The sequence below is a fragment of the Ceratotherium simum genome, chromosome 40 (assembly GCF_057802395.1).
Source record: "Ceratotherium simum simum isolate JZ-2026a chromosome 40, ASM5780239v1, whole genome shotgun sequence".
Taxonomy (NCBI): Eukaryota; Metazoa; Chordata; class Mammalia; order Perissodactyla; family Rhinocerotidae; genus Ceratotherium; species Ceratotherium simum.
The window spans coordinates 748,766-769,725 of NC_141939.1; the positions used below are offsets into that span (position 1 = coordinate 748,766).

The following is a 20,960-nucleotide window of genomic DNA, read 5'->3' on the forward strand; positions in this document are numbered from 1 at the left end:
TATATACCCAACAGAACTGAAAATATATGCTCACACAAAAACTTATAACAAACGTTCATAGCAACATCATTCATAATAGCCAAAAAGTGGAATCACCTGAAGTGTCCTTCAATTGATAAATGGATAACTAAAATGTGGTGTATCCGACAATGGAATATTTATTCAGCCATAAAAAGTAACAAAGTACATGTGTGGGGACAAGGAGTATATGGGAACTGTCTGTACTTTTCTCTCAGTTTTGCTTTGAACCTAAAACTGCTCTAAAAAATAAAGTTTATTAATTAAAAAATAATGATATACTGATACACGCTACAACATGAGTGAATCTTGAAAACATTATGCTGAGTGAAAGACGCCAGATACAAAAGGCCACATATTGTATGATTCCATTTATATGAAATGTCCAGAATAGGCAAATCTATAGAAAGTAGATTAATGGTTGCCAGGGTCTGCAGGGAGAGAGATATGGGGAGTGACTTCTAACAAGTATGAGATTTCTTTCTGGGGTGATGAAAATATGGAATTAGATAGTGGCAATGGTTGTCAACCTTGTGAATATACTAAAACCCACTTGTGTTAAAATGGTGAATTTTATGGGGTGCAAATTATATCTCAATTTTTTTAAATGTACAGAAAAGAACAACTAAGGAATAGCACATGTTTGGAAATTTTCCCACCAACACCACTCCCTCTTCAGTAAGCAGTGATGGAGACATCAGAGGTTGATGTAAATGTTGGGGCTCTAGGGGTAACCCAGCTATAGCCATATGGGTATACCATCCATCTCTCTGCCTCCCACTCCCAACCCTCCCTTATCCCACCCCTAGCAACACCACACACCATCATACTATTCTAGGATGGACATCTCTTTGCCCTTAATGCCAAGTGGTTCTGGTCACTGACTTCCTTTACACACTTACAAAGTTTACATAGTAATTCTTAGCAATATTATCAAATCAAAAGTAGAGTAGTAACTGGAGCACTCCCATATCTTCTCCTGGAGACATATATTCTACAGATCACTGCCCAATTCTCCCCTCTGAGAAACTGCTTTCAGTGCAGATGCTCTGGAATCCACAGTGACTTGCTCTTATTATTTACCATATCAATTCTAAACTCCCTTCCCTAGTTTTTAAAATTCTCTGTAGCCTAGTCCTACCTTTCTTACCCAAAATTAAATCACATCACTGAAACATTTAGTTATTAGTAACAGAATCTAACCTTAAAATCCTGTCCTGACTTCACAAATATGACTTTCTCCTGAGATGTTAGAAGCTTATTGAGAGCTGTTCCAAAGTACCTCAGGCTTCCCAGCATCTACCCTTGCCACTGATGTCCAAGGATGAGACAAAGGTTCTTCATTGAAACTGTGACCCTTACAAAGGCAATGTTGTTTTAAAAAAATTAGTGTATCAATGCAAAGCACTAGCAAGAACTTGGGAGGTCACCTAACATAACACATTTATTATGTGTGTATCTTTCCAGAGTCCCTAGAAGGACACTTCATTGGGACATAATGCGCATTCAGCAAATACTTATTCAATTGAGAAAAATTTTTTATAATTTTTGTATCTTCATTGCATCTCTCCTTAATTCTATCAAGCTAAAAGATTCTGATATATTTCTGATAGAAACTCGTTATGGGGTTGGCCCAGTGGTGTAGAGGTTAAGTTTGCATGCTCCGCTTCTGGCTGCTGGGGTTCTCAGGTTCAGATCCTGGGCGTGGACCTATGCACCACTCATCAAGCCACACCTGTGGCAGGCATCCCACATAAAGTGGAGGAAGATGGGCACAGATGTTAGCCCAGAGCCAATTTTCCTCAGCAAAAAAGAGGAGGATTGGCAACAGGTGTTAGCTCAGGGCTAATCTTCCTCACAAAAAAAGAAAAAAAAATTCAAGTTATATAAATTATCTATTTGTGGGGCAGGCCTGGTGGTATAGTGGTCAAGTTCACACCCTCTGCTTCAGCAGCCCCAAGTTCGTGGATTCAGATCTTGGGCATGGACCTAGACACTGCTCATCAAACCATGCTGTGGCAGCGTCTACAAAATAGAGGAGGATTGGTATAGATGTTAGTTCAGGGACAATCTTCCTCACCAAAAAAATCTATTAACCAGCCTTTCTTTATTTTTTCAGGATTCAACTTTCTTAAATGAAATTCCAAATAACTAATTTTTTTATTTTAAATTCATAAGAATAGTAAGCTATTCTTATGAATTTACTTTTTTGATATTTTTCTTTCTCTTTTTAGACTATTAGACCCAAAAAGGATGTTACCAACCATGTTGCTTTGCCTGTCAAAGCTACAAGACCCATCAGCAGTAAACTTCAGCCCAGACCTACCAGTATCACAGGGTCCCAGAAGTCAAAGGTGGAGCCACCAAAACTTCTAGGCAAAAGGCTGACTTCAGGATGTGTTTCATCTAACCCAAACTCTCGGCCTTCTAGCAGTAGTCAACAACAGCGTGAAGCTGGATCCTCCTCTGCTGGAGAGCTGTCAAGAGGAACCGTGGGGTCACTTAATACACAGGAATTGAAAACTGCAAAGCAGCAGGTGACAGGTCAAGGAAATGCTAAATGTGCAGACTCTGTGGACAATGCCCATGTTGAAAAGGAATCCTTGGATAGCTTTCTAAAAGAAGAGAACAAAGAGAACTTGCCCCAAACCCTGCCACACTCTGAGAGGAAGCCAAATCCTGAATTACAGACCAAAAGTAAGCCAAAGACTAACTCTTATAATCAAACCAAGAGCTGTTTGGCTCCTAAACAAGCCGTGGGCAAAAGCTCAGTAAATAGTATTGTTCTGAAAGACAGAGTTAATAAGCAGGGTGTTGGAGAAACACAAATCAAGATTCCACCAATAAAGTCAAAGCAACTCTCTAGAGGAGCAGATCTTGCAAGACCAAGAGAAAGACCTCCAAAGACGGTTTCCTCTCACTTTGTTCAGACCCTTAGTAGGATTCAAGCATCAAAGAAACCAGTGGTCAGGGATGTAAAGGTTAATAGGAGTAAATACAAAAGACCAAATGAAACTAAGTTACAGTCATACGCTGTTACTGAACAGAAAGTAAAACATGCTAAACCCAGGACATACCCCAGTGTGCTTCAGGGAGGAAATAACAACAGACATCCAAACACTAAGCAAGATCCGAAATCCACTCAGCCTTGTTTTAGACCTCGGACATCATGTGTACTGCAAAAATCGAAAGCCACAAGCCAAAGGCCTGATTTGACAGTTGGCAGCTTTAATGCAGTGCTTCCAAGTACCCCTAGCCTAAGAGCAAATGGAACCAATGGGAATAAACGCAACAACAGCTGTCAACAAAAAGCATGGACTTTGGACTCCAAGTTGAAAAAGGCTCTTCCCCAGAGCCATTTTCTAACCAAGACAGCTCCCAAAACTCAAGCTGGCGACACAACCACACATGGAAAAGGAGTCCCAAATGGGACCCAAACGAATCCACATATTAAGAAGAAGACCACAGCAGAGGATCGAAGGTACTTTGCTTTAATTCCAAAATTTTGTAATTTAAGAGGATCAGGCAAATTGTCCATCAGGAATACTCGGTCAGGAAATAGGCTATAGATAATGGCTCCTGGTAATTTTTAGCCACAATCCTGAAAAAAAGATTCGAAGCAAATATAACAAATATTAAGACTCGATAGGGCCGGTGCCATGGCTTAGCAGTTAAGTGCGTGCGCTCCGATGCTGGCGGCCCGGGTTCAATCCCGGGCGTGCACCAACGCACCGCTTCTCCGGCCACGCTGAGGCCGCGTCCCACATACAGCAACTATAAAGATGTGCAGCTATGACATACAACTATCTACTGGGGCTTTGGGGGAAAAAATAAATAAATAAAATTTAAAAAGAAAGATTTAAAAAAAAAAAAGACTCGATAGAGCTGGGTGGTATATACGTTTGTTATAAATTATTCTCTGTAATTTTCTGTATGTTTGAAATGATTTATTTTTTAAGAAGAAACTGAAACAAAATGGTTGAGTGAGAAATAGGGGTTGCAGATGTAGAGTATTCATTCAAGAAGTACCCTCAGGAAACTGAACATCCATAGAAGAGGACAGGGCAGGAGGAGCCCGAGTAGTGAGTTTACATAGTTAGGAAGCAGGGAGATGGTAGTCCCCTGTCAAGCAGACCAGTGGTTAAATCCAGAAAAGTTATCAGCGAAGAAGAAACAGGAATCTTCCATGAGTCTGAGCAGGCCAAGTTTTGGAAAGTAAGCTGAGGCAGAAAGGAGCAATCAGTCCATATACAGAGTTCAAATGGTAGAAATCAGGACCTCAGGTTGCTGGGGATTAACATTAACAAACATAATGCTTGAAACTGAGCCAAAGGATTTCGTACACTTTCTGCACAGGATCAAACATAGTCTCATACTGTGGTGAACCTCCCAGGAGAAACACCTATGTACACTTGGTTGGAGTAGAAAATGAGACTCCTGACAAGGGTGAATGAAATTTAAAATTAGATAGTAGCTAAAAGGTGTAGCAGGGTGAGGTGAGGGCAGGATTTATTCTCTGAATACAGCCCTGAGCACCACCAACAAGCTCTGCCCTCCCGAAGAGACAAAAAAATTAACAACTTAATTCAGGGTGATGTGACTAAGAGAGTGAGGCTGGGATGACTTCTTCAGATAGAAAGGTCAGGGGAAGTACTTTCAACAATGACGTCTGGGCTGAGAAAAGGACAGTGTCAAGAAGAAGGATGAAGCTTCTGAGCAAAAGAAACTGAGTGCAAAGACCATGAGCTGGTGAATGAGGAAGTCAGGGTCTCTACCCTGGAGCTCATAGTCTAGACCAGATAACAGATGATGGATCTTAAGATAGTGTGTGGAGTGTTGGCCATGTTTGATTACAAAAGAGAAGGAGTCTGTGGAGAGGGATAGAGTGATCTATCCCTCACTCATCCTCGAGTGTTCCTGCAGCACCTACAGTGTGCCAGGTGCTGGGAGATAGAGTGGTGAGCACACCGACACAGTGTCTAACCTTATGGAACTTTTTCTCTGGTGTATCTATGGAAAGTGTTAGAATAGTAAAATCATGGCCTTGAAGTCCTAGGAATAAGTTGACTTTAGAAAAGGCAAGTTCCCTCTTCATTTATGATTAGGAGGAAGGCTGAGGAGATAGGAAGAATGCCAGGAACATAGAAGAAACACATGCCAGACGTCTCCACTTCTATCATTAAACAGGTGGTTAGAGTGAAGGTGAAGGGGAGCAGTTGGAGCTGAAATAAGCACTGTATGGATTGTGCTCTGGAGTCAAGGAGAGAAACAATAGAGTTAATCAGTTGTTAACATTCTGGAAAAAGCAAAACTATAAGGACAGAAAACAGATCGGTGGTGATTGCCAGGAGCTAGGGATGGGGGCGGGGTTGACTACCAAGGAGCGTGAGGGAATTTTTGAGGATGTTATATCTTGATTATAGTTATGGTTACATGACTTCATGCTTTTGTCAAAACTCACAGAACTGTATACTGAAAAAGTGAATTTTACTCTGTTATTGAACACTTCTGTGTTCCAGACACTGTGCTAGGCACTGGGACTTCTAGGGTTTCTGCCTTCATAGAGCTTGCCTTCTAGTGGAGAAGACAGAAAATTAACACATTGATTAAATAGGAAAGAATAATTATGGATAATTACCTCTTCAAGGAGGTGTCATTTGAGCAGAGGACTGAAGACTGATAATGCAAGACCCTGAGGCAGGAATGAGCTTGGGTCAAGTAACTGAACGAATGTTAGAGCTCCTGGAGGGTAGCGAGTGAGGGGGAGAGCGTATGACATAAGGTTGGAGAGGTAGGCAGGAGCCAAATTACACTGCACTTTTTGGCCATAGAAAACATTTTGAATTTTATTCCAAGAGCCATGGGAAATTCCTGGCAGTGACTCAGTCTGGCTTACATTTTAAAGATCGCTCTAGCTACTGTGCACAGGTTGAATTTGATAAGGGTTTGAGTGGAAGCAAGGAGATGAGTTAGGAGACTGCTGTGGCATTTCAGGCAGAAGGTGAAATGATATGGACTAGGATGGTCGTAGTGGAGATAGAAGTAATACTGACTATACAGTGATGTGTCAGATGTAGGGGAAAGAAAGGACTACTCAAAGACAACTCCTAGTTTTAGGTCCTAGCAACTGGGTAGATTAGGGTACTATTTACCAATGTAGGGAAGGCTGTTTGGGAAGAGATATGAAGGTGAGAATCAAGAGCTTTGTTTTGGACAATATTAAATTTGAAATGTCTGCCAGACCTCAAATAAGAGATATCAGGTAGGCAGTGGATTTTACAAAGTTTGGGACTCTAGGGAGAGATCTGGGCTGAAATCTACATTTGTGAGTCACAAATGTGTAGTTGTAATTTAAAGAAGCTAAAGATCCTACGTCCAAACGCTTGGGTCTACATGTCTTGGTGTCTTCTCCAACAGTAGTCTGTTGACTACGTAGAAGCAGGAGTGAAGAATGTGAATAGTGTGGAGAGCGAGGATTAGGACTTGACACCGTCAGCAGCCTGCTACTTAAGAAAAGAGCCATGAAAGTATTGATCTTGTTTAGGAAAAAAGGGCGTCATGTGTGGTTAGGAGAGGGCTAAGGACCTGGGCAAAGTGGGTCACTTTGAGTGGCCAAGACCCTGTTGAGGGCAGAATGCAGGTTTGGTGGGTCTGATTGAGTGGCAGATAGAAAGCTTATGGTGAGAGAAATGGAATACTGAATTAGTGATCTCAGAGGTGGAGCGATGTCTTAGGAAAGCAAGTATCAGAGGTCCATACAGATGAAATGAAAATTTTCAGAGAAAAATAATGAAGAATAATCATGAGGTCAAGAAATTTAAAGGCTGAGATGCTAGCCACCCGTAATCCTAATAATCCCTTTGGCATCTGCCTTCTTAAGGGTTGGAGGCAACCAGTGCTGCCATTACCCATTTGTAAATTGTTTTTAATTGTATTCTCCTGACTTTGTCTGTCGTTGAAGGTGTTTAGTGATAATCTATGCATATCATGTACTTTAGAAGCTTGACTATGTACAAAAAAACCCTAAACCATTCCCTCCCTTTAATTGCATAACAGGAAACAACTGGAAGAATGGCAGAAATCTAAGGGAAAAATCTATAAACGGCCACCAATGGAACTTAAAACAAAAAGAAAAATAATAGAGGAAATGAATATTTCATTCTGGAAGAGTATGGAAAAGGAAGAGGAAGAAAAGAAAGCACAACTTGAACTGTCCAATAAAATTAACAATACTCTGACAGAATGTCTGCAGCTCATTGAAGGGGTGAGTGAGGAAGATGATCTCCCAAGGCTTTGGCCCAGAATCTTAGAGTCTTTAAACATTTTTCTTAAATATTGTGTAGGGGAGATAACCTCTGTCTATGCAGAAAGGTAGCTACTCTTTTTAATGTAGGAGAATAATAATAATAGCAATAATAATAGTAACATGTACTTGAATAATGGCTCTTGTATACCAGGCACTGTTCTAAGCACCTGTATTATCTCATACAATTATCATAACGACTATTACTATGCCCACTTTACAAATGAAACTGAGGCATAGAGAAGTTGGGACACTAACCCAAGCAGTCTGGCTCCAGAGGGCTCCAAAAGGAACTTTGCCTTCTTTTAAGTTTTAAGGTCCAAAGAGTAAACATTTGACATTTGGATATGAAGCAAAAAAAGGCACACGTACAGACAGACACACACACACACGTAGTTATGCATCCCAGGCTTCTCCCTGGAGGTGACCACTGTTGCCACTTATCTTTCCAGATAGTTTTTATGCATGTGCATACAATATAGGTGCATAGGGAAATGAAGTATCTAATTTTGTTTTGTGAGTTGCAGTTATTTTCAGATTTTTATATACTTTGGTTGTCTTTTCTTGTGTATTCCTAGTATCAGTATTATGCTGGCTTTGTCAAATGAGTTGGGTATTTTCCTTTTTTCCTATACTCTGAAGATAGTTTATATGACATGAGAATTATTTTGTTCTTTGAAGGTTTGGTAAGAACTTGCCCATAAAATCATCTGCACTGTGGGGGATGGTTTTGTGTATATTGTTTCAATTTTTTCCATGGTCATTGGTCTATTTAGGTTTTGTGTTTCTTAAGCCAGTTATAGTCAATTTCTTGGCTTTTGTTTAAATCAGACTTGCTGAAGATTTCTCTATTCATTAATCTTTTTAAAAGGCCATCTTTTGGGTTTTATTGACTATTTTTTTCTCATATCAATGTCTGTATCTATTTTTATGTTTATTGGTTTTTTTCTAGCTTTTTTAGTTGAAAGCTTAGATCATTTATGTCAGTCTTTCTTATTTTCTTAAAACCACATTTAATGCTATAAATTTGCCTCTGAGTTTAGCTTTGGTCATATCCTTCAGGTTTGACTAGGTAATGGTCTGTATCAGTCAGAGTCAAGTCAGAAAAACAGAAATCACACCAGGTATCTCAATAGATAGGTACCTCAATGTAGTGTGAGGATTGGTTTCACAGTGTCTTATGTGAAAAAGTAATTTATTAGGAAGAGGCTCCCAGGGAAAATTGGAAGGGGAGTGGGGATATGGGACGAGGAAGGAAAGGAGGCCAAGCGGGGTGTGGTGTCAAACAAAGTCCATGGAGGGTAACTGTGGCACAATCCCACAGGGGAGCTCTGGAGACAATGTGGGCCACGCTTCTCGGAGTCATCCTGATCTGGGGCAAGGGAGCTGTAATATCAATACTTCCACGGTCATTGATTAATTGCTGCTCCTGGGGGGACAGAAATTCCCAGGCACTTCTGACTCTCTGGACACGTACAAAGAGGTGCAGATGCTGGCTGTTGGACATGAAAGTACTTTGTGACCCTGTGTGCACAAAAATGGTAAAGGGATCATCAGAGGGGACATGGATGCTACACACAGGACTGACAGCAAAAGGGAATCTGAGGTAACAGTGGCAGTAACTTCAGGAAGCAGCGGTTGGTTCTAGCCTCCGCTGGGTCTAGGGGAACAAAGAGAGGTTGGGAATATCAGAACCTAGAAGCTAGGAGAGACAAATTCTGGTGGAAATGGGACTCCAGCTCTAAGAAGGGCATTCTACCCAGCAGATGCTGGTACCACAGGAGCTGGAGGAGGGGCCCTGCAGGGCTGGGGCTCAGACCTTGAGAAAAGGATGTCATCCAGTTGGTGCTCTTGCCTCTGAAGGAGCACAGTGAGGCAGGATCTGGAATGCCAGGGTAAAAAGGTGAAGGCTAGAACCAACTGCTGCTGCCAGAGTGAAGGACAATTGCTGGGGTGATGAAAGCAAAATAGGAAAGAGGAAGTCCCCTATCTTCTCCAGCCCTGCAGTCTCCCTCTAGTGCCCCCTACTGGCAGAACCCAGCAGGGAGCTGCTGTCAAAGCATAAAGTGATTTACAGAATTCCAGCCCCAGCATCACCAAGCAGAGGATAAAAGGTAGGTTTGGAGCTAAGAGACCATCGATTAATAACTGACATGTTCTCACTGTTGTTCATTTCTAAATAGTTTGAGATTTCCCTTTTGGGTTCTTCTTTAACCCAAAAGTTATCTTAGAAAAATATCTTTTAACTTCCAGATATGTAGAATTTTTGTTTTGGGGGTTTTTTCTGGCTAACTTTCTGGCAGTTTTTAATTGTACTGCACTGTGGTTGGTGAATGTAGCCTGTATGTGTTCTGCTTGATGAAACTTGTTGAAATTTTCTTTCTGGTCTTAATGTCTGATCAGTCTTGGTGAATGTTCCAAAAGTATTTGAAAAGAATATGTATTCTCCTTTGAATAGAAAATTCTACGTGGATATCCATTAGAACAAACTTAGAAAATCTAAATAGTGCAATTATTTTTTGTTTACTTGAGCTGTTGCTTTCTGAAAGAAATATTCCAAAGTCTCTCACTGGCACTGATTAGTGATTGATAATTTCTGTTTGTATTTCTGTCAACTTTTAGTCTCTATTTTTCAAAGTTATATTATTAGGTACGTAAAGATTCATGACTTGCTTTGATTTCTCTTTTGTCTGATGTTAATCTTGCCACATCTGCCTTGTTACAGTTTGTCTGGTAAATCTTTTTCCATCCCTTTATGTCTTTCCATCCCTTCCATGTCTCATATGAACACATACAGGTAAATTTTTTTGACAAAATCTGAAACTCTGCTTTTAAAAAGCAAATTTAGCCCATACACATTTATTGTAATTACACGTATGTTTAAACATATCTCTGCCATTATGTTTTGTAGTTCAATTTACATGAATTCTTTTGGGTTTTTTTCCCTCATTTCTGTTTGATCCAGTTTGCTTTATTCCATAAAGAAAGCATACAAATTGAAATCATAAAAGAAAGTAGTAAATGTATGGGCCGGCCTGGTGGCGCAAGCAGTTAAGCGCGCATGCTCTGCTGCGGCGGCCCGGGGTTCGCCAGTTCGGATCCTGGGCGCGCACTGATGCACTGCTTGGCAAGCCATGCTGTGGCGGCGTCCCATATAAAGTGAAGGAAGACGGGCATGGATGTTAGCCCAGGGCCAGTCTTCCTCAGCAAAAAAAGAGGAGGATTGGCAGATGTTAGCACAGGGCTGATCTCCTCACAAAAAAAAAAAGAAAAGAAAAGAAAGTACTAAGTGTAAGTTCAAACATGGCATGCAAATTATATATGATAGTCTTCTTGTTTCAAGTCTTCCACTTGAATTCTAAAGTTTATTCACTAGTAACTTTATGGGTTTTGAATGGTAAATTTTCTGAGTCCTTATGCATGAAAATGTCATTATTTCACCCTCATGCTGGAATCACAGTTTGGCTGGGGGAAGTTTCTAAATTCAAATTGTTTTCCCTAGAAAATTTGAAGTTACTGTTTCATTTTCTTCCTTGCATCTGGAGTTGTTGGCTTATTAAAGTCTCATGTCAATCTAATTCTCAGTCCTCTGTAGGTAATCCCTTTTTTCCCATCTCTGGAAGCATTTAAGATTTTCTTTTTATCCTGGGTTTTCTAAGTATGGTTCTTTTTTCATTCGTCGTGCCCGGGTCTCTGGGGATCTTTCCCTCTGAACACTTGCTTCTTTGTTCAGGCCTTGGAAATTTCCTTCTACAACTCCTTTGGGTGTGTCTTCAGCTTTGTTCTCTATTTTTCCTTCTAGAAATTCTCTTAGATGGATATTGGAATTCCTGAGTAATAGATGTATCCTCCAGAACTCTTAACTTGTCTTGCACATTCTTCACCTCTTTGTTCTCTTGCACTGGGTTCTGGGAGGATTCCACAGCCGAATTTGCAGCCCACTGGTTTATTCTTCAGTGGTGTCTGTGCCGCTGCTCTGCCCTTCTGCTAGTTCTTTTTCATAGCAGTCTGCTCTGGCTTTATGGCAGCAATAGCCTCTTCTCACTCAGAAGGTACTAACTGCAGTCCTCTGAAAATCTATTCCTCTGTGCTCCTTCAGTTGTTTGCTCCAGTGTTCATTCTTCTGGTTGTTGAGTTTTATGCCTCCTTCATGTAGTGTTGGTTTTCTCAAACACTGGGGATTCTTGATTGTGAGCTTACCTTTGTGTCTCCCCCATCTCAGGAGGAGTAGGAGGCGCTGCTTAGTTGAGTGCACCAGTACCTGGGTTTCTGGGCATGGTAGTTCCCCATGTTCTTCCTGATCTGTGTCACTACCCTGTTCTGGGTACGAGCCAGAAGGGAACCAAATCAATGAAGCCATTTTAAAGTTCCTTTTTGTTGGATTTTACCCTCACTATATACATCTGCATGGATCCCCAACACACGCATGTATACACCCCTATGACCTTTGCATGCTTGTGCCATCCTTCATACTTCTGTTAGAGTCATAGAAATTCTACTCACTATTCAGTGTTCACGTTATTATAAATATGTAAGAAATATGTGAATGTTGATTACTCTAGGGTTTGGTTTGGTTTGATTTGGTTTGGTTTTGGTTTTTCATAAAAATGGAGAGCATATTCCTTACCTTCAGCTATGATAAACATTTTTCTGTCTATTTGGTCTCACGTAACTCTTAAAATTTAATGATTAATGTCAAACTCATTGGAATGTACTGTTGAAATGGGTGCATTTTATTATATGTAAACTGTACCTCAGTAAAATTGAAATTTTTTAAAAATTCAAAAAAATTATTGATCAGACTGATTTCTGCATACCTGCTATGATAAATATTAGGAGATGAGAGAGTAACAGTGAGATGGTAATAATTACCTCTGGGTATTTTCTTCTTTCCAGGGTGTACATTCTAATGAAATATTTACCATATTGTCCAGTATTCCTGAGGCTGAAAAATTTGCTAAATTCTGGATCTGCAAAGCAAAATTGTTGGCAAGTAAAGGCACCTTTGATGTTATTGGGCTTTATGAAGAGGCTATACGAAAGGGGGCAACAGTAAGTATCTGTGTTGGGTGGGTGACTTCTTGAAAATTCTCTTTCATGTCAGTTCTCTGTTGTTTGCAATATGGCAGTTATATAATGTAATGTTAAACTTCTAATTCATTTCATAAAGTCATACACAGAATATGAAGTACAATATGTCCTTTATGAACATTTTAATTAAAATATTTATTTTGTAGAAAGTTGTGTTACACGTAAACCAGTAGAATTGCTTTTCTTGTCAAGTGATTGTGTCTCACTTTACACTCATTGTAGAAATATGCACTTATCAAAAGTAATAGTATAGAAAGTTATAACATCAATATCCAATACTTACAAAATCATACCTCCCTTAAAGAACCTAAAAATATATTAAACCCAACACATCACTATCCATAATCAATAATTCAGAGCCGTTGCATGAAATAACTTAACTCTAAAACCTAGTAAAACCACTACCTCTATATAATTTTTTCTAAACAAAGACTGTAGCAAAAAGTTTTAGGGGCCGGCCCGGTGGTGTAGCGGTTAAATTTGTGCACTCCACTTCGGCAGCCGGGGTTCACGGGTTCGGATCCCAGGCATGGACCAACACACTGCTTATCAATCCAAGCTGTGGCAGCATCCCATATAAAGTAGAGGCAGATGGTCATGGATGTTAGCCCAGGGCCAATCTTCCTCAGCAAAAAGAGGAGGATTGGCAACAGATGTTAGCTCAGGACTAATCTTCACAAAGATAAAAAAGTTTTATAACTCTTTTCACTTAAAAATTGCCCAAAATGCCAACTAAAGATTGTATTTGGGTGATGGGATTATGGGTGATTTCCTTTTTCATGTTTGACTTTTTGCTCAGTTTTACTGTAATGAGGTATATGATTTTTATGATAAAAACAAAAATTCAGTTAAGACAACACTAAAAATGTATGCCACATTTTCTGTATGGCTAGCTTTACATCTTTGGGCCAGAATCATTATGTGGCAACACGTCTTCAATGGGATCATATAAATCGATAATAAAATTAATTTGATTTGTAGAAATTTTATTATAGACAACTTTCTATAAACATATCTCTTCATTAAAGTAAAGCATGCCAGCATTTAACCATTTTCTTTGTTCCTTCATTTTTCCCGTAAATCCATAGATCTATTCCTATATATCTGAAATTTTTTAAATGTTATTTATAGTTAGACAAGAGATAAGAAAGGAAACATTTTTATTATAAAAAGAAGTTCAATTGATGTTACACAAAGTTCCTTAGATCATTTTATCCGTGAATATTTTTAATACTGTTCATGTATTTCCTTCCTTCCTTCCAGCCAATACAAGAGTTGCGAGAAGTTGTTCTTAATATTTTGCAAGACCCAAACAGAATCACAGAAGGTACTATTTTTAGATTCATTCCCTCCAGCCGCTCGAGTAAAAGTCATCAAGGAACACATAGGGAAAAAAGAGAAGAATTATAAATCCCCTGAAGTGCCTCTCACTTCTTGGTTTCCATACCCTGGCCTTTTCAGCCATCATCAGCAGCTGATTTATTTCTATTATTACAAGCAAATGTACTGCCCAACAGCGAACAAAGGTTGTTTCCACCAGAGGAGCCTAGACTAGAGTGTCTTGCTTCCCTGGAGTCCTAGGTAGGAGAAGACAAGTGGCTCTTTATCAGAAAAGACTGCGGCAAAAGGGAGAAATGCCTGGGTTTAAGGTACATGTTTAATCATAGCAAACCCACCAAAACTTATACATCCAAATTCATGTTATACCTTTAAAAATAGCCATCTCAGGAATCTTTTCACTTAGTTAACCATTGCTGTCATCGGTCAGAACCTTTAGAGAACTATTCTCTGAAAAATATTGTGCCAAATACAGTGAGTAGCACATTATAATTGCTTATAATATTTGTTATATGAATGGAAAGAAAACATGCTACCATGAGAAAATAAAACAGATTATTTTTATTATCTTAGAAGGTGACAAATCATTTTCCTTTAAGAGTAGATTGAACTTTGGGGAACAATCAAGTAATGTGAAATTATTGCTAACTAATCCATTACTTTTGTGAATAGGTCATAGAGTAGATATACTCAATGTACTCTTACTGGGAATTGTGCTACAATTCAGACGTTTGTTTATAATATATGGCAGTGAGTTCTTCAAAGAGATAAAAAGAGGAGTCAGGAATCCATGCCTTTCCCACTTGTTGGCCCCTGTTGACCTCTCTTGAGGTCTCAGCCTCCAGCCACAATATCTGCCTGTCTCAGTCTAATTTCCTTCCCTTCCTTTTGGTTGTTGTGGTTGGCCTATCATTTAAATTGTATTAACACAAGACATTTTTTCACCCACTGTCCAAGGTGATAGCCCTCTGGTCTTCCCTGGATAGGGAGGGGATCAGGAGGTCAAGTGTGTTAACCCTAGTGATTAAGTAAATTGATGCAAGGTATGGTGTAAGGGTAAAAGGCCAATGATTAGTCCCTAAGGGAGCTCTCTGGAGAGTGAATAAGAGATTGGGGATGTGTTCAGAATGTTGAAAGGGTATCAAGGATCCATCCTCAGGTGGCAAGGAGGCCCAAAGGCTGTCTGGAGGGCTGGTTAGGAGGATGGCCTGATGTAGCAGGGCATTATTACAGGCCTCAGCAGGGAAAACGAGTTATAAGTCCCACTTCAAATCAGTTACTCTTTATTTAATATGTGGAGTCCATGAGGACCCTGGGAAATCATTGTATATAATGCTTTTTCATTTCATTGATTTTTAGCTTCAGTATTAAATTGCTAAGTTTTACTTTCCTTCTTGATCTTGTATACACAGGAATTACCTCTGACACTTTAGTTGCTGAAACTAATATAACGTCAATAGAAGAGCTGACCAAGAAGATGGAATCTGAAAAGTCTTGTCTTTCTCCAAAAGAGAGGGGAAAGGTTACAGCAACACCCCAAATAACCAAGACAGAACAGGATAATCATCCTGGTATCAAATTACAGATCGCCTCAATTCCTAGGTAAGCAAACTCTAAGGCAGGCTTTGTGTTCACAGGTCTAATTCAAGTCCAGTTCCCAGTTTCTCCTCTACAGCTCCAGAATACCTGCAATTTATTGATACCTTCTGCTTCATATGAGGACCAGGCAGTCTAATCCATCTTTGGTGTTAAGGGAGGGAGCCAAGGGTGAGGGGGGGGGTTGGAACCATTGACAGGAAGATCTGTGTCCTTTCTCTGCACACACACCTTTCCCCTTCACACAACCCCTAAAGAGACCTGCCCTGCAATGTGGAAGGTGCTGCTGCAGTCAGGAGGGATGGGATGAATTCACCTCCTCCCTCCTGGAATCGGTACTCCCTCTTTACCCTCATTTGTCCTGCACTTGCAGATCCCACCTACCTTTCCTGCCAGCCCCAGGGTAGGGGCAGCAGGGGCAAGCTCTGTAGCTGCAGTAGAGAAGGAGCAGTGAATGGCCCTGTGAGAACAAAGAGGGAAGTCAGGTTGTACTAGTTAGAGGCTGCTCATAATATCAAAAGTGTGTGTTTTTTTTAACAAGCATAAGTTTAAGGCAGAATCCGGAGTAATTTAAGGAAGCGTGTCAGGATATCAATGTCATTTTCTAAAACATTAATGTAACATCAATCTCTGTTTGTGATCTTGAAAGGATTTTTCCAAACAAAAGCACCAGGACCGCAGTTCCATATTTTATTCCCTGGAAAGCACAGCTGGGCCTCTTCCAGTCCTCAACTCCTCTCCCAGACATGTCATTTCCCCACTACAGGCAGCTCATGGATGGATGAAGGCAAGCAGTTGATCTGCAAACCAACTTTTGCTGGCTCTGGCATTTATTATGAGAGTTGTTAGCAGACTGGCCTGCTAGTATTGCTTAGGCTAATGTAATCAGTTGTTTTGTGAAGTGTAGACGAGATTTATGACATGGAAAGGTCTCTGCAACCTATCCTCCAGGCTACTTTTTATTAGGATGCATTAAAGTTTACAAAGAAGATGCCCAGTTTGTTCCAGTTTCAATTTGTGGTTTCGTCTACCATCTTAAAAGATGTTTTTTTGAATACTTGACTGTCAACACTAGAAAGAATCTTAGAATTCATTAGTCCAACCCCATTTGGTGTTAGGCCCAATTTCCTCAAAACTTGTCAACTCTTTGAAAGTTTATGGAGTAAACAAAGACCAACTAACTAGTGGTTGACTTCAAATAAAAGCACACAATGCCTCATTCAATAAATCCTTATGCTTCCACTATCCAAGAGCAGATGAACACCACCCAATTCATTCTGACAATCAAAGAAAAGCCATCTTAGGATAAGAGCTGCTCTAGACATGTCTCTTGTATCAACCTACATTGATATGTCTATCATGTTTTATCATAGAATAACAAAAAAATAAAGAATAGTAAGTATAATTTCAAAAGAAGTTATAAGGTTTTGAATGCCTCTCTTTCTGTCTCGCAGAATACACGGAATGCCAGAAGTACAAGACATGAAGCTTATCACTCCTGTTCGGCGTTCAGCAAGGATCGAGCGAGCGGTGTCCCGCTATCCGGAAATGCTGCAGGAACACGACTTAGTAGTGGCTTCTCTTAATGAGCTCTTAGAAGTGGAAGAAACAGAGTGTTTTATATTCCGTAGAAATGAGGCTTTGCCTATAACATTAGGGTTTCAAATCCTTGAATCATAATTACTTGATGCTTTTTTTTTTTTTTTTTTTAAAAAAAACCTCCATGAGACAAGAAATGCCCGTGTCCGGATGACCTGGAAGAAACTATATAATGGAAAGGCATCGTGGATGTAGATGATGGGCTCTCAGGACTTAGAAAGTAATTCACTGGGCTGACTCTCAAATTTTATATCCCACAGGAGAGTCTGGTTTAGTTTTTAAAGGCTGTAGTTGGCCACAGATTTATAACATACATAGATTTCAAACTATTGAATAGTAATTTACCCCACAAGTATGGTAAAAATTTGCTCTTTATTGATCTGCTTGAATCCCAACATAGTTATTTTTTGTATCAGAAGGTTGGTGCCACAATGTGATAGACCTTCCTTCTTGCATCCACCTTAGCAGAGAGGGCAAGTCCTCCCAGCATAGAAGATCTGAGTTTAGAAACTAGCCTTCCTAGCTATACAGGACATGACAGACTATCTGGGCAAATGCCCTCATTTTACAGATGGGTTTATACTAGCGATGCCTTTGCACAGAGGTGGCAAATGACTTTTAGGTGTGATCTTTGACTTAACTCACGGTATCCCTGTAGATGAGGAGTAATTCACGCGATTTCTGTGCCAGGTCTCCTCTAATGAACCACAATCCTGAATTGGGATGCTCATCTAGCTTTTTATATCTAAATCTAGTTTTGCATTTGTTATTCAGAAATGCTTCAAATAAAAACAAAAGGGAGCAGGGCAGAGGGGTGGGGAGGGGACGCTTGCTTTTTCACTGCAATTCTTTGCTCTGCTGAGGGACACCTGGCCTGAGAAGACAGTCCAAGCCCCAGAGACTTACAGGTTGCCTTTCCTTCCTCCTGGGCAACTGCTTATGGAAGGTAAAAGCAGAATCATTGTGTAAATATAATGTATAGAAAAACCTAGTCAACATATTTAAAATTTTAGCTTTCTTAAGTATTATCTAAAACAAGAAAAAACATTAAATTTTGTTCATTCGTGCTTGTTTATCTTATTTATTATAGAAAACAGTGATGATAGCTTGACTTAGAGAATTAGGAGTTTATGTGGAGAAACACCATAGGCTATCCCAAGAGGCCTCACAGGGAGCATTCATTACCATGGAGAGCTCACCTTGATCAAGGGTCTGACCATCAGCCTCACCCGGGAACTGGATTTTTTCATTGTGAGGGAAGCAGATCCATCTTTCCAGGTCAGATTTATAATAATGAGGTTCATAAAACTGAGCTGTAAAACCATAGTGCTAATAGACTAACTTGCAATAAGAAATAGGTTGTCACTACCACCAAAATGCAGGAATCCACACAGCCAGCCCTTTCCTTCCTTTATACAGACATGCTTTACCTGTGAGGCCAAATAATACTCGGGGGTTGCTGAGAGATCACAAAATCTGAAAATGGGACTTAGAGAAATCAAATGTTCAAAATCACCGGACTAAAAGAATCTGAAGCCAGTCCCTCCATGTTAGGAATGTCCTCGCCTCAGACCTCAGACCCTGCCTCTTACGTCCATTGACCAAGTCCTTGCGATTGGACCTGTACCGCTGTCTTTTGTGCAGTCACCTTTCCTTTGGCTTTAGAATGGTTCATCCTTGCCACCCATTGCCTACGCCCACCCAGGCCTGGGAATCACTTGTCTCTTTATGATGATTTTACAGGTCCCTCCTCAGGACCATTGTCTTAATATTACAGCTCAGTTCTCAAAAGAGCAACTTTATTTTCTTTATTGCCAGTGCCTTGCAGGATGTCTCACAGTATCACTCTGAGTACTAATAACGGTGTAGGTTGAACTGTTGGCGTCTAATAATGTATAGTTTTCAAAGTGACAAATTGGAGGTTTTGAACAGCCTGATTAGACTAAATAGCATCTTCAGGATATAAAAGGATGTGGAAATGATTGTGGGTGGCACATCAACTGTAGAAAACTGTACCCTAATTCTAAAGCTCTTTGTAGATTCTCAATAACCCTCTTGTTTAGTAAATAGCTGTTCCTAGAAACCAGGAACAGGAGGGAGGGAGAGAGAGGAGGAAAGAAGGCAGGCCCCTAATCACTTGGAAGAAAGATTCATAGGGAATTGCAATGGAAATATGGGCCTTGACAGAAATCAAGTCTCATGCTGTTTAAGGACAGCTGCTTGGAGGAAGTGAGTGTAAAGCTGGGTTTAAGGGAAGATAAACAAGGATAGTTGTATACTGGCATCCCTGTGCGAGATGACCGTGAACCGGAAGACAGGGAGGAGAGGCATGACAGTTCACATTTATCACTGTTTACTAGGTACCAGGTACTCGAGCTACAGAAGGCATCTGTTGTTGCCTACCCAGCATGTAGTCCTTCCAATAAGAGCACCCAGTTTCCTCAGGACCACCTCTTTCCCACTCACGGTCCACGGGTGTAAGAGCAGAGGACTCCACCCAGGGGTGAGCTGTGACCCAGGCTTAGTCCACCAAAGCCCAGCGTCTCCTGGCCAGTGGTATTGATTGGAGGGTGGGGTCATGTCTTAGTCAAAACCAGTGAGACTCATTTCCCAGACTTTAGTGGTGGAGTTGCCGAACAGATAAAATGAAAGTCTGTAAGCCGTCTCATAACCACGTGGAAAAAAATCTGCCAGAGAATGGTACCAACACAGAATAAACGTGAGAGCTGGAGAGACTGAGGTTTTGTCCAATGACATCATTTGGTCCCCTGGCCAAAGCCTGGAGCCAGTCAAGCCCTGGACTTTTCAATGATGAGACGATAAATGCTCTTTCTCTTAAGCCAGTTTCATTTAGGTTTCTGTCAGTTGCTAGGGGAAAAACTCCTGACTAGTACACACACATAGAATAGTATGTTTATGGAATTATGCTGACTCTGGCCATGTTCCATGCATATTATCTCACTACCTCCCCACAATAGCTTTATGACATAGGTATGGAAACAGTAGTTAGCCAGTAAGTGACAGGGCTAAAATTTCAAACTCAGGGCTGTCTGGCTTTAAGACCAGAGCTTTTTTGTGTGTGTGTGAGGAAGATCGGCCCTGAGCTAACATCTGCCAATCCTCCTCTTTTTTTTTTTTTTTTTTTTGCTAAGGAAGACTGGCCCTGGGCTAACATCCATCCCCATCTTCCTCCACTCTATATGGGATGCCGCCACAGCATGGCTTGACAAGTGGTGAGTCAGTGCACGCCCGGGATCCGAACCGGCAAACCCTGGGCCACCACAGCGGGGCACGCACACTTAACCACTTGCGCCACTGGGCCAGCCCCTAAGACCAGAGCTGTTCACTCCTATTTCTATTTAAAGTAGGGACATGAGGACTAGGATGGTGATGAGGAAAGAGCAAATCTCAGAAGGAAATTCTTAAACTATTCCCAGTTTACCAAACAGGAATTTCTGTGATAGCCAAAGTACTGCCATTTGTTCTACAGATGAGGTGACTTCATCACAGTTTTACCACAAGGTCACTACCCCAGGGATGATGCTTCTGTTCTCTCCACTTCTACTGCTCAGGACTGGATGCAGGAATTAGGGTATTGATTCAGCTGCCATAACTAGTCCCAAATGGAAATGCATCCCTCACATCAGCAGTCCAAGTGACACAGTCCAGAGCTCATATGGTGCCAGGCCCAGGCCACGTCTGTGTCATGCTCTGCCATCCCTAGGGTGCAGCCTCATCCATATGGCCAAGGATGGCTCCCAACCAATTTCATATTCCAGCCAGTGGGAAAGGGGAAGGGGGGAAGTGGAAGGCACACCTTCTGCTTTTAAGGTCATCTCTTGAAAGTTGGATGCATTATTTCTGCTTAGGATAGAGGGGCCAGAACTTCATCACTTGCCCCAACTCATCTTCAAAGAAGGCTGGGAAAAGTCTTTTGTGTGGCCACGGGCCCAACTAAAAATTCTTCCAGAAATGGAGTATGACTTCTCAGTGTCTACCACAATCTTAGTAACGG

The 20,960-nt window shown here is 40.8% G+C and overlaps 1 protein-coding gene across 1 annotated transcript in view; it reads left to right on the forward strand.

The window, feature by feature from the left end:
* Positions 1–18,012, forward strand: part of CKAP2L (cytoskeleton associated protein 2L) — a 40,984-nt gene extending 22,972 nt beyond the window's left edge. Inside the window, exons 4-9 of the mRNA XM_014791606.2 lie at positions 2,253–3,499; positions 7,075–7,282; positions 12,218–12,373; positions 13,676–13,739; positions 15,163–15,352; positions 16,801–18,012. Coding sequence (XP_014647092.1) covers positions 2,253–3,499; positions 7,075–7,282; positions 12,218–12,373; positions 13,676–13,739; positions 15,163–15,352; positions 16,801–17,026 — 2,091 coding nt within the window. The 3' untranslated portion in view covers positions 17,027–18,012. The remainder of the gene's footprint in view (positions 1–2,252; positions 3,500–7,074; positions 7,283–12,217; positions 12,374–13,675; positions 13,740–15,162; positions 15,353–16,800) is intronic.
* Positions 18,013–20,960: the final 2,948 nt, after the last annotated feature.